This window comes from Nannospalax galili, unplaced genomic scaffold (assembly GCF_000622305.1).
Source record: "Nannospalax galili isolate Female #2095 unplaced genomic scaffold, S.galili_v1.0 scaffold336, whole genome shotgun sequence".
NCBI classification, from domain to species: Eukaryota; Metazoa; Chordata; class Mammalia; order Rodentia; family Spalacidae; genus Nannospalax; species Nannospalax galili.
Genome location: NW_008343385.1, coordinates 2260125 through 2273962, shown reverse-complemented (window position 1 = coordinate 2273962; position 13838 = coordinate 2260125). Strand labels below are relative to the sequence as shown.

General features: G+C 42.7%; 1 protein-coding gene across 3 annotated transcripts in view; it reads left to right on the top strand.

The window, feature by feature from the left end:
• Positions 1 to 13838, top strand: part of Daam1 (dishevelled associated activator of morphogenesis 1) — a 188100-nt gene that overhangs the window by 96699 nt on the left and 77563 nt on the right. For all 3 annotated transcript variants that reach the window (XM_008839503.3, XM_008839501.3, XM_008839502.3), the window contains exon 3: positions 2159 to 2248. In XM_008839503.3, coding sequence (XP_008837725.1) covers positions 2159 to 2248 — 90 coding nt within the window. The remainder of the gene's footprint in view (positions 1 to 2158; positions 2249 to 13838) is intronic.

The following is a 13838-nucleotide window of genomic DNA, read 5'->3' as shown; positions in this document are numbered from 1 at the left end:
AGAAAATTACCAGCAGTAGTTGCCACCCTATGTGAGGCATTAATACGCATTTAGTTGTTGCTAGTATTTGCAAGAGAAATGGTATACCCATCCTGCAGTGAAGGAGGTAGAGACTTGATGAGATGCAGAACTTACTGGGGGAAGCTGGCATGTGCTGGGCTCTGGAGGGGTAGGTGTTAATGAGGTAGAGTGTAAAGGGATAGCTAGAAGCAAGCCTGGCAAAATGAGTTGAGTTATAAATGGAAGACCCCAAGAGGCAGGCTGAGGAATGGATAATTGATTTTTTTTTCATCCAGTGTGGAAGTAATGAAGATTCCGGACTGGGTGCTTGAAACAGCGCCAGTGCTTATTTTTAAGACAGTGACTCTGAAATGTCATCTCTAGACTGGAGCATCAGAAACGCCTTGGAAACTTAGAGATGTGTGTGCTGCATTTCCTCCCATGCAGTCTAAACACTGTGATCAGTAATGTGAGAAGCCCTTCTGGTGATTCTAACGCTTACCCAAGTTTAAAAAAACTAATTTAAGAGAATTATAGGTGCCCTGAGTAGGAAGGACTGGAAAGGCAAGTAGGAACCGTGGGAGGCTATGCCAGAAAACAAGGGAGGGGTTGTTAGGAGTTAAGTAAGTTTGGGTGGTTTCATTGTGAATGAAACAAAGGGAAAATCATTTCAAGGAAGATATAATGGGACTCAATGACTCAGTGGATGTAGGAATCTAAGATGTAAGATAGGAAGTCAGCGTGCTGTGCCTGCATATCCCCAAGTGTGAACACAAGCCTTTCAGGAGGGAACTTACTTACATTCAGGGATCAGAACCTTATTGCACATTCATTTAAAGCTTTTATCTGTTACCCACACCCAGCAATCTACCCTTCTCAACTAGATAACTTTCCCTGTGGGAATGAAAATATACCAGATGCTCAATATCAATAATAACGTTGACTACAGATGGAGTTCTTATTAAATGCCAGGACCTTTTCTCTAAGCACTCCATATTCATTATCCTATTCATTAGTTGTGAATGCCTGTAGCTTGCTGTATTCCATTCACTGTAAGATTAATGTTTCTAGACACTGATTGGAGAAACAAAGAGTCTGGACTCTGGAGTCAGGCATCTCTGAGCTTAAAACCCATCCCCATTGTTTAGCAAGTGTGTATATAGACTGGAGGAAGTGACTTGCCTTATCGTCAACCTGAGTTTCCCCCAGTTCTATTGCAGCAGAGATTGCTGTTATAACAAGGATGCAATAATCAGTGGCCCTCTTAGGTTCGTCTCTTAGGTTCCTCTGTTACCCCAGCCTAGTCTTGTTTTCTGTTGTTGTACTTGTCAGTTTTTTGTCACCGTAACAAAATACCTATGACAATTAATTTATAAAAAGATAAGGTTTTTGTTACCTTATAGTAAGAACCCGCTTTGGAAGATTCCATTTCATGATCTTTGGCTTCACTGTTGTGAACTTGTGGTAAGATAGTACTGTCCTAAAGGGAACATGTGACAAAGTAAAATCATTCACATTATGACCAGGAGACAGAGGGGAGGGGTGGCCAAAGTCTCATAGTCCCTGTTGGGGGTGCAACCCAGTGTCCTAAGGTCATGTTCCTCTTCTAGGCCATGCCTCCAAACCATCCCATAGGCTCCCAGTAGTACCACTGGAACACAGTGGGGACTTCAGCACATGGACCTTTGGGGGACATTTGGAATCTGAATTATAGCAGTTGCCCTTTCCCCACCACCTCTAAGTCATCCACTGCCTAAGAGTTAGTCTCTGATAATCAGTGTCCATGAGGCTGTCCACAGCAAACCCTCTTCTTTAATATCCTCATCCTGACTTCCTGTAGCTCGACACCCTTTACTGCTCAGTGTACCCTACACGGCATTGACAGTGACTAAGGGTGGTTCTATCCAAGTTAGGCCCATTCTCTCTAATCTTGGACACCTGCCATTTTGTGCTTCATCCATCTTGCGATGTTTGATGTCTGGCCCTGTGCCAAGATGTGTGTGTTGCTTTAGTAGTAGAACACACCTTGATACCGTATCCCTCTTTTTTAAGTTTATTTAAATGTATGCTGTGTTTTTCTCTCCTTGATGATATAGGCATTGTTCTCTAGAGGAATAACATTTTTCTGTGTAATACTGATCATTTTCTTTCTTTCCAGGATGAACTTGACCTCACAGACAAACACAGGGAAGCCATGTTTGCACTTCCAGCTGAGAAAAAGTGGCAGATATACTGTAGCAAGAAAAAGGTAAGGTATTAACTGTGATTATAGCTAAGGGGAAGATCATCACTTTGGATTCCTTCTGTAGCATATTATCAACAAGACTCAGCTAGCTCTTTGTGATGTGAAAACCAGATTGAACATGTCGTGCAGAGGCCTGGGGGCTGCGTGTAGCAAGTGTTGACTGCTTAGATGTTATTTTTATGAACAGGTCATTGCACTCCTCTACACCTGTTACTGCTGTTCATAATCGTGTGTAATTGAGACCTGAAATAACATAGGCTTATGTGAGACAGACGAGTCGTCTCACGACTGTTACTTATATAGCAGTTTGAGTGCAGGTAGATGGGGGTGAGTGTTGTGGGGGTGAGTGTTCCACCTTGTGGCTTTACATGTACCAAACGTAATAAAACTTGACATTGACATTTCGCTGTCTCTATAGTGTGGGCTTATCATCCTCATAGTATACAGTGCTCTCTAGTTACTACTCCTTCCAAAGTGAAGACTCAAAGACATTCCCCCACCCCACTTTTAGGGACACATTTCAGGAGGGGTGTTTTGTTTTGTTTTGTTTGTTTTGTTTTGTTTTGTTTTGTTTTGTTATGAGACAGACTCTTACTCTGTAGCCCCAGCTGGCCTGGAACTCACTTAAACCATTCCAGGCAGGCCTCTGCCTCATAGAAATCCACCTGTCTCTGCCTCCTGAGTATGGAACTAAAAGCATGTGCCACATCTGGCTATCAGTTTTTTTTTTTAAAAAATATTATGTGTGTGTAATTAATTATGTGTGTTTATTATGTGTGTATAAATTTATTTTGTGCATGCACACACCATGGCACTTGTGGACAACTTTTAAGAATCAGTTCTCTCCTTCCAGGGATCAAACTCAGGTCATCAGGCTTGAATGGCATGTGCTTTAACCCAGTGAGTCATCTCGCTAGCCTTCATTTCAGGAGTTCAGTGCCCACCGTTCCCTCACAGCCCATTGTTAGGAACATGGCATTACCTTCGTTCTGACCAGTCACTTGAATTAAAAGCCAGGACCATGGGGGAATGAAACTGCCAGAATCCGTGCTCTCTGGTGTCCTTGGCACTGAGCATCACTTCAGGAGAGCTTCTGAAATATAATTTTCTCTCCCATTTCTTAAAGCCTGTTCCAGATTCTTAGACCAGCCCTACCTCTGCTTTGGATAGTGATGCTTGTGGTCCCTTTCACCTTTTTCCCCTCTGTTCTATCAGAGATTTGAACCAAGTAAGTGGGAAGTGCCAGCACCTAGGAGACGTGCTACTTTGTTCTGACACAGAACAGACACCCCATTACCCACTCTTAACCTAGGGAACCAGCAGCAAATGGTAGCAACCTAGTATCTTTAAAGACACCTAGTGTCCAACAGGGAAAACTACTAGGAGACCAGATGCAGTTTAGAACCTCCATATGCTTGCAGGGCCATCTCTTAGCATCTCTGCCCTTGTGTCGCTGGTACACCATCCTCCAAGGAGCGTCTTTGCTGTCTCAGTGAATCTGCATACTGTGCTTGTGAAGCACCAAGACTTACCCATCTTTGCAACTCTCTCATTTATACTTTGTACTGGACTAATTATGATTGCCCTCAGTGTTTGTCTAGTTACTTTCTATTGTTGTGATAAAACACTCTAACCAAAACCAACATGAGGAGGAAAGGGATTATTTCAGTTTTACAGTATAGTCCTTCACTGAGGGAAGCCAGGACAGGAACTCAACACAGGAACCTAGTGGCAAAAGCTGAAGCAGAGACCACACAGGAGCATTGCCTGCCCCTCTGGTCTGTGCTCAGTCTGCTTTCTTACACCACCCAGGACCACCTGCCCAAGGGCGGCACTGCCCACAATGGGCTGAGCCCTCCCACATCAACCAGCAATTAAGAAAATGCTTCACCTGACACTGCTGAGTCACACACAGGAGGAGACTTGGGTGTGTTCAGGATTCAGCCTCACCTGTAATCCAGGGCCAGGAAGGCACTACTGCTGCAGGTGTGATGGATGTTAATGCTGCTTTATGAGAGGTGCTAAAGACTGCCCTCATCCATGATGGCCTAGCATGTGGAATTTGTGAAGCTGCCAAAGCCTTAGACAAGTACCAAGCCCATCTCTATGTGCCTGCATCCAGTTGTGATGCACCTGTACAAGAAATGAACAAATAAAAAATTTGGTTTATTTTTCTCAAAAAAAAAAAAAAAAAAAAAAAAAAGAAGTCTCACAGACATGGCTACCGGCGAGTCCAGTGGACTCAGTGCCTCAACTGAGGTCCCCTCTTCCCACATGCATCAAGTTGACAACTGAAGCCATCTAGCACAGTGTTATACTGAAGACTGCCAAAAAATTTTAAAGTACATTTAATTTTTCACCTGAGCAATTGTAACAGGTAAAATGGCATGTCAGGTTCTCCCTGGTGATAGTTGCTGAAAAATCTGCCCAGCTGTAACCTCTCAGGGTGACCCTGGAACTGTTATCAGATCAGCCCCGACTGAAGTCCTCAGCCTCTCCCTCTGAGATAACCAGTACCGTAAGTAGTCATTAGTGCGCTGCTTCTCCTCTTCTGCTCTTTGGACATGTCTTACCAACCAGAAAGCCACTTTTTTGTTGAAAGAACTATTTAGCTCAAACAACATATAGCATTCACTAGGAAGAAACAACTGTGGGATGTACTCAGTTCTGCCCCCACAGGTTTATGTGGTCATTGGAACCAAGGGGGCATTCATGCTGCCATCTCCCTTTTTCTTTAGAGCTTTCACGCACATGCAACGGCATACATGTGGAAGTGTGAGGACAGCTTGTGGGACTTGGTTCTCTCCTTCTTCCCTGTGGGACCCTGGAATCGCACTCAGGTCATCATACTTGGTTGTAACAACTTTACCTACCGAGCCATTTCGCCAGCCACATATTACCATCTTAAAGGTCTGTCACAGGGACCAAGAATGGGAAATCCCCCAGTGGCTGTGTGCAGAGGGCATGGTCTATTTGGCCAATCCTAATGCAGACCTTTTTTCTCTAAACTATGAAATAGTACAACATATGGTTTGAGAATATGTCTTGGAGGGTGGGAAACGGGAAGCAAATGGGAGCAGCTTACTGAGGGGAATTTCTCTTCTTTCCCAGATTTTATTACACCCTTGACAGCAATTGAAAATTAATCATGGAAACTACTGCCCTTACATTAGAGAAGGCAAACCCTGGAGGATAGTGATGACCTCAGGCTCGCAGCTGCTGCTCATTTTTCAATTTCCAGGCCTATAAGATCCCCTCTAAAGCCTCATCTCAAGTGTGTGTGGTGGGGTTGGCCTTTTGTGTGAGGATGGATATGAATGTGGCCACTGACTGTGGAATCCCACTTTATGATGGATGACCCTTTTTGCTCACCCCTGGCCAGATTGCACAGATATCTGAGTGTCCTTCTAGCTCCTGTCCAGAAGCAGTGGTATAGCTGAGTGGAGCAACCACTTTCTTTGGAGACTCCGATGGACTTATAGATCTGGATTATTTTCAAATGAATGGTTGCATGACTTAGCTAAAGATTTTCTTTTTTGTGTATGGAAGGGTACATACGTGGCCAGAGGTCAACATTTGGTGTCTTCCTCAATCACTCTCCATCTCATTTTTTGAGACCAATTCCGTTACTGAACCTGAAGCTTGCCAATTCTTCTAGACTGGCTGTCCAGCAAACCCCAGGGATCCTCCTGTCTCTACCTCCCCAGTGCTGGAATTATAGGCACAAGCTGACATACCCAGTTTTTATGTGAGTTCTGGGGACTCAAACTCGGGTCCTTGTGATTATGCACCAAGCACTTTACCAACTGAGCTATCTCCCCAGCCCCTCAATTCTAGATTTTATTTATTTAAAACTGTTAAAAATATACTATGCCTGTGGTCTAAAACTGACACTTTGGGGCACTACAATAAATCGAGAAATACACAATGAATCTAAAGACATAAAAACCTAATCAACCAAAGGATAATCTGTTTACCTCTTCCAGTAAGAGCCATCTCTTATGTCTCTCAGAATGGGCTCTGTGGTAGCCATCCTTAGTCTGAAGAACAGATTATTTTCCTTGGAACACAGCCTTTTCAGTTTGGGCTTATCACTAGCAAGCCAAACCACATCCATTTCTCAGGCTGAGGGAAGGCTACACCCATGACTCCTTCAGACTTCCCATCTTTCAAGATTAGAACCCAGGACAGCACAGATATTCTCCCACACACCAAAGCCACCAAGTAAGGAACCACGGCAGCCAACAGAAACAGACCACAGGAGCTGGTGAAAAGCAGGCCTCTCTGTGCAGAAGTGAACAGAAGTCATGGAAGCAAACAAGGCCAAAACTGAGCTCAGGGTCAAGCTGTTCTCTGCCAGAGGCTTTGTCTCCTTCCAACAGCAGCTCACATCCCAGCAGTGGCTCCTTGCTTATCGACTCTGTCATTTAGGAAACTTTTCTATCTGAGTCTCTGGTTGAAATTCATTTCCAGAGCCAAAATGCAAGAAACAAAAGTATTTCTAGGGTGAAAATGATGGAAAGAAATTAATTGGAACCTTGCCTAATTGAGTAATATGAGGGAGAGTCAGAGATGGATGGCGTGGCCTTGCTGCAAGTCCAAACAAATCTCTAACAGTTGCTGCACTGGCCACTTGGTCTTGGTTTGCACAGACAGCAATCCATTGTCAAATTTTTGAAACTTTCATGAACGGTCCCAAAAAGGTCCTGTTGGTAGAATTGGGGTATTTTCAAATAGGAAATATTTGTGGTTCTTATCTTTAGAGGTAATTCCCTTTTTAGCTCCAATCACAACATACCCTTTTGTTTAAATGAGGTTTTTCCCAGTCTCTAGCCAGAAACTGCATCTGTTAACAATCTTTTGGATTTTAAACTGAAGCTTTTTAAACAATGAACCATCTGACCATGAAAGGCATCTGGCTATGCTATATTTGCTTATTGTTAACATGATTTTTAAATCCTGGGAAAAGTGAGGAGTAGTTCTTCAGAGAGCTGAAAATAAAGTGCCGCATTCATTGTATCCTGTGACAGCAAGCATAGGAAGAAATCTCTGATTCTGTCCTTTGTGTCTCTCAGTACTGAGTAGCTAGAAAGTGCTTTTACAAACCCTTCTCAGGCTTCAGAATTCTCTGAGCCAATGGGGCTGTAGATACTGTTAATATCTGATGGAAAGATCAGTATTTAAAGGGTCTGTCTGATTTTCCCTGCTTCACTTCTGTCCCTACAGCCAGTGCTTAAGTAAGTAGATTAGATTAGATTCTTCATGTTACATTCTTGTATGTTTGGGAAGCTACTTTGACCAAGGTGAATGTCCACTCTCCTGCTGGGAGTGTGCTTGATTAGTCAAACCACTGGAGAATCTTCCTACCCTAGCCTGTTCAGCCAGGATGATGCGATGATCTCTGGGTACTGCTTATCTGGTACTGGGTATATTTTGAAAACATCTAGAGAACATGACTGGAAGTTCAGTTTTCCACTTCTCTTATTTGGTCTATATTCTAATGGGATTGGACCCCCACTCCTCACTTTTTAAACAGGAGTTCTCTTTTCATCTGGAGCAGACAGTGCTGAAAGTTTTGTTGCCTAGGGGTATCAGGGTTGTTGTTCTTTCAGTTCCTGGAGAGCTGGGGCTGCCAGTGTGTGGAGTACAGGGAGTGAGTGATTTGATTAAAACAGGACTTAAGGGAACATATGCTAAGGTCAAGGAATTAAAGATAGAAGGAACCCTCAGTTTCCTATTTAACCACTAGCTGATAAAGGAGGGTGTCAGATGGGCCGTTGACCTTATAGCTGGTGCCCTGTCCTAACCAGAGGCTGCTGGCTGGGCTGAGGAGGGAAGTCTGAGAGGGAGGAGAGGTGAGATACCCTTTTCTTTCCTTTAATGTGTTTGCTTCAGTGCACAGCAGACTAGGGGTGCATCTTTAGGTGCTCACTCTGCTAGATGTCAAGACTTGAGAAAGGGATCCAGCAAAGTAAACAGACTTCCAACTTGCTTCCCAGTCTCAACCAAGGGCATTGCACCTGGCAGGCCAGTGCTCTACCATTGATGTACCCTAAGCTCAATTTCTGAACTTCTTTAGAAATACCTGGTTTGGTCTCTAACCATAGAATGTTCAACCCATGATGGGTTTAACCTGACTTTTAAGTGATAAAGGCCTAAAGAAAGTGGCAGAAGCATTCATGATTAGAAATGAAATTTGCCTGTCCTTCCCCCTCCACCTCTCTAAAAGAGTAACATCCAGTAGCAGCCAGCCACAGATGTCTCAGACTACAGGCTTCAGTGCAGCCTATCCTGTGTCCCCATATTCCCAGTAGAATTGAGAGGTGAGGTGTTGTAGGTAATCCCCAACTGTGAAGCCATAAGAAGTAACAGGCTCTGTGTGTCTGGCGTTTCACTCAGTGAGGGAATGCAGGTGGTGAAGACCAGATTGGTGCATTATTAGTTTGTGTACTGAGTGTCTTCTCTAGGTCTTAAGACTCTTATCAAGATTCTGGGGGTGACTAAACCAGCAAGTCAGATTTCCAAGAGTAGATGATTCTAGTAGGAGAAACAGATATTAATAAAACCAAATGATTGTCATCTTGTCATGAGCTCCTCAGGAGAAGAAGCAGACTGGCTGTGGGGCAGAGAGGAAAGGGACTCACCTCTGGGGCATGACTGCCTTAGCTGTCCTTCTACCTCTTTGACTACTTACTGTTGGTTTCACCAGGGAGAGAGCTGATGCCATGCTGTTATCCCTCATCTAGCCGTGGGCTCCTCTGCAGAATTTGAGCTGTGGTCACGTGGCCTTCACTCCACCCTCCAACCCCAATTTATTTGCCCTTTTAGCCACTGCTTAGTCACTTTTAGATTGTTCACCTTATCAGATCAGATAAGGGCATGTTAGGAGATCTTCAAGAGGCTATACTTTGGAAAAATGCAAACACTATGGAGAAAGACAAAAATAACTGAGCTGTTATGCTCAATCTGGGCCAAAGGAACTCAGGTGGAAACTCATACACAGGCTGATATTCACTGGGAGTGCCCCTGTGAAACTGTATTCTATGTTGAAATACAACCACGTTCCACTTGGCAAAGAGGAGCTGCCACAAGAACTTCCAAAAAAACTCACCTTACCAACATGTTCCTTCCCAGCAGGCCCACCAGGCTTCTGCATGCTTCAGGGGCTAAGGACTGGCTCCTGCTGGGCATAGCAATGCACCCGTGTGCACATGTGCACATGACCTCACTGGCTCTTGCTCGTTGATGCCCTTGATGGACTTCTGGATACCTCTTTAAAACATTACCCTAGTTCTAAGGTCCTGATTGACCTGAGATTGGGGTCCACAGCTGTTTAGTCAGCGTGTCTGCAGCACCTGAAACATGCCTCTGCTAGAAAGGTATCTGAAAGTGAGATGTGAGGCTGTTCTTTGCACTGTTCTCTAAAAGCCACTGAGTAACTGTTATGATACACATCCAGACCAGCCAATGAAAAGTAATGGTTCCCAAGATGTTAATGGCAGGAGAAAGCTCTCGGCATGTAACATCAAGGTTAAAAAACAAGATCTAAAACCATGTAATTAGTATGATCACAAGTTGGCAAGAGTATATACACAGACATACATGAACAGACAGAAATTCACTTGTCAGGAAAGATTGTGGGTGATTTACTTTGATGTATTTTTTTTCTTTTGGATAAATGTTTCTCAATATTTCTACAGTTCATTATTTTCTCCTTTACATCAAAATATCTTTTATCTTTATTATAAAAAAATTCCTTTGTTTAAAAATGCAAATAATGTATTTTGTATCAGTCAGGTTTCAATTTAAGAAGCAGGACCATTAAGGAAGTGTCTGTCTGTCTGTCTATCCATCTGTCTTTTGGATTTGCTACAGGGAATTGTCCAGAAGCAATCCTAAAAGCTGGTGAAACTGTGTATGCAAGGCTGTGTCTTCATATCTATTGGCAGAGCCACAGGTCCCTGGGCAGGAGGTAGGAAGGGGAAGGTGGATGTAATGTGCAAACTATGTCTGGCCTTCCTGCCTCTGACTTTTTCATGGGTGTCCTGTTAAAACCAGGGCCCTCTGTCACAGCAAGCCTCCCCCCCTGCCCACAAACGTAGGTATGTCTGGCCCAGAGATGTATCCCCAGAGGATGGACATGGGGAAAGGTCTGTAGCGTAGTCGCAGGCCTGCCAGTGCCCCCTGGCAGCCAGGGAGCCAGTAGGTGAACTGCAGCACATGAGAACTACTCTCTCATTAACCCCTCAGCTCTTACTTGAGTAGCTGTCCTGTGGCATAGCTTACCAGAACCCAATAAGGAAGGATATAGGTCAGCCAACTTGAACATGACAATGTCAACACAGTGCTATTAAAATTAAGGGGAAAAGTAAATACTATTTAAAATGCGAAGGATGCTTGTGTTATTATGATAGCCCTGGAATTGTTTCTTTCCTTCAGCTCTAGGGTCCTTCTTCCTCTCCACCTCAGAAGTTGTTTACTTTTTTCCAGGAAGCTTGAAACCAAGGTGATCAAATTAACACATCTTACTGTATGTGCACGTGTTATATGTGTAGTGTATGGACATGTTGGGGGTTGAACACTCTTGTGCAAAGAAATGGTAGACATCCTGCTCTATCCCTCTCTCTAGCCTATTCTTTGGGACAGATCTGTAACTGAGGCACAATCTAGGCTGTCACCAGCAAATGCTAGCAATTCTCCTGTCTCTGCCCCGCCCCCCCATAGCACTGAGATTAAAGCATACAGCCACACTCAGCTGTTTACATGGATGCTGGGAATCCAACTCTGGTCCTCATGCTTATGCAACGAGTGCTGTTTCCCACTGGGCATCTCCCCATTCCCAAACAAAAGCATTTTACTTTACATATTCTAGAATTATTTATTGAGAAAAAAAGACTTATTTTAAGAAGCAAAAAGACTTGTTTGCCTACAAGTCTTACACCCCAAACTAAGTAACTTTTAAAGTTAAAATTAAGGCAGTTATTACCATGATTGAGATAAATGAAAACTAAAGCTTGGACATCACAGTATTTATTTCAGGTAAAACTGAATTAAAATTGATGGCTCACCAAACAAAACCAACACACATGAATGTGAGAGATTTGTAGGAAGAGGGCTGGTAGACAGGCATGGTAGAGGGATGAGAGAGGGTGGAGGTCAGTGTGCATTATGCTCATGTGTGGAACTGAAAGAACAAATTTATTTGATTTAAAAAATTGAGAGTATATGTGAACCTTCTTTAAAATGATTAGAGGAGTTAAAAATGGAGTTGAAAACTAAACAACAACAAAAACTCAACATGCCAGATATGGTGGCGCACACCTTTAATACCAGCACTTGGGAGGCAGAGGCAGGCGGATCTCTATGAGATGGAGGTATGGTCTACATAGTGAGTTCCAGGCCAGTTGAGGCTACAGGGAGACCCTGTCTCAAGAAACCAAACGAAAAATAAAAGAATAAGGAAAGTAAAAATATAAGCACTGTAATTTGTATGAGCATATTAGTACTATTTATATACTATTAGTACCATTGTGTTCTGCATGTTGTTTGAAAAACTTTCCCCAAGAAATATCTTTTCAGAGTTGAACAAAACAAGAATAGTAACAATGAAAATCCAGTGGTAAATCATAAGCATCCCAGAGTTTTTCAGTGCTGTATATCTAGGCAGAGACTGTAAAATCCTAATGAATAGCTTTGGTTTTGAAATAAGACTTTTAGTGAAATCACTTTTGCCGACTTTGTTTGCAGTGAAGGAAAATCCCCTTGAATGCAGTATGAAGCGGTTCCATTATATAATCCAGTTTTCACAAATATGTAACTTATGGTCAGAGTGAGCCAGATTTATAAGTGCCCTGCTCTGCCACAGACTTTGTTCAAACTTGCAGCATTATAATTTAATACTGCATTCTACAGAATTGTCTGAAGTTAAGGAAACAAGACCATGCCGGAGGTGAGTAAAGAATGTTCTGGCACCATCGCAGATGCTGTGAATGTTAGAGCCCTGAGCCCAGTCACCAGAGCAAACACTCTGAATTTTGCAAGATTGCCATTCTCTAAAATTTCTAAAAAAGAAAGCTAATAAACTCCTGATAGCTTTCCCCTCAAGTCATAAATTGGATAAACTATTATTTTTCTGGTGGGTTAATTTTTCTTATGAAAGCTTTGAATGTACAAAAAGGAACAGACTATAATAAACACTCATTTTTATAAATACTAAGAATCTTATGTATTTACCTCAAATTTTGTAACTAAAGTATAAATCTTAAAAATATAGTTGAAGCCTGAAGATCACTTGTATTCTGAAAGTACTATTTTCCTTGCCAACATGTTTATATTCATAAGCAATATATTTATTCACTTTACCTGCTATATAATGTTCGATTTTATGAATATCATACAACTTGTTTTTATCTAAGGCTGTGCTTAATTAAAAATGTATCACAATGAACATCCATGTACATATATTTAGCAGTTTAACTAGGAGATGCCAAGTCATGGAGTTATGGATTCTTTGATATGAACAGTTTCACCTTAGTTGCTCTGCAAAGTGGTTAAAGTAATGTACATCCACAGTGCACTTACTGAACACCTGAGGGACAAGGATGATCATCTCATGGTTCTGTTAGTCACTGTGTTTAAGTGTGCATGTTTTCTGTTATACTGAGTGTGGTTTACTCTTCCTCTCTCTAGACCTCTGCACCCTTAGCTCCATACCCAGACAAATTATGCTGCCATCGTAGCAAGCTCTTGACTGCTATGCACCATCTCTATACACAGGAAGTTGCTCTGGAGTATGGTGTCTACTCCAGGTAGTGACTGACACCCAGGTGCTGAATCAGCATGTGCACACACCGCAGGCATGCTGGCCAGATGTCATACATTACTGTTTCTCCTGCTAATCAGAGCCAGGATCTTCATCTTTACCATCTCTTTACAAACATTTGAAAGCCTCTTCTCCTCCACCTCCTATTCAATTCCTCTGAGTGTTCAAAATTGAGGGATTGGGCTGGGAGGCAGCTCATTTGGTAGAATGCTTGCCTGACATGCGTAAAGCCCTGGGCTCACTCCCTACACTCTATAGGGTGGTAGCACATGCCAGAAACCCCCGCATTTGGATGCAGGAGAATCAGTTCAAGGTTGTCACACGCCAAGACACACGCCTATAGTCCTAACTACTCAGGAGGCAGAGGCAGGAAGATCGTTTGAGTCCAGGAATTCTGGGCTGTAGTGCACTTATGCCAATCAGGTGTCTGCATTAAGTTGGACAGCAATATGGTAACTTCCTGGGAGTTGGGGACTACCAGGTGGCCTAAAGGATAAACTGGCCCAAGTGAGACATTCAGGGTTATCCTCAGCTACATAGTGAGTTTGAGGCCAGCCTGGGATACATGAAACCTTGTCTTAGAAAAGAAGAGAAAAAGAAAAGAAATTGAAATTAAGGAACTTAACTTGTCTATGTCTCTTGTCTAAATCCTAAGTTTCTTACAAAGCAAATTCCTGGGTTTAGAGGCTGATTCTATAGTCTATAATACTTTGTTCTTACAGAATTGTAAATACAGTGAATGTGCATCTCCTCTATAGTTATTCATATTAA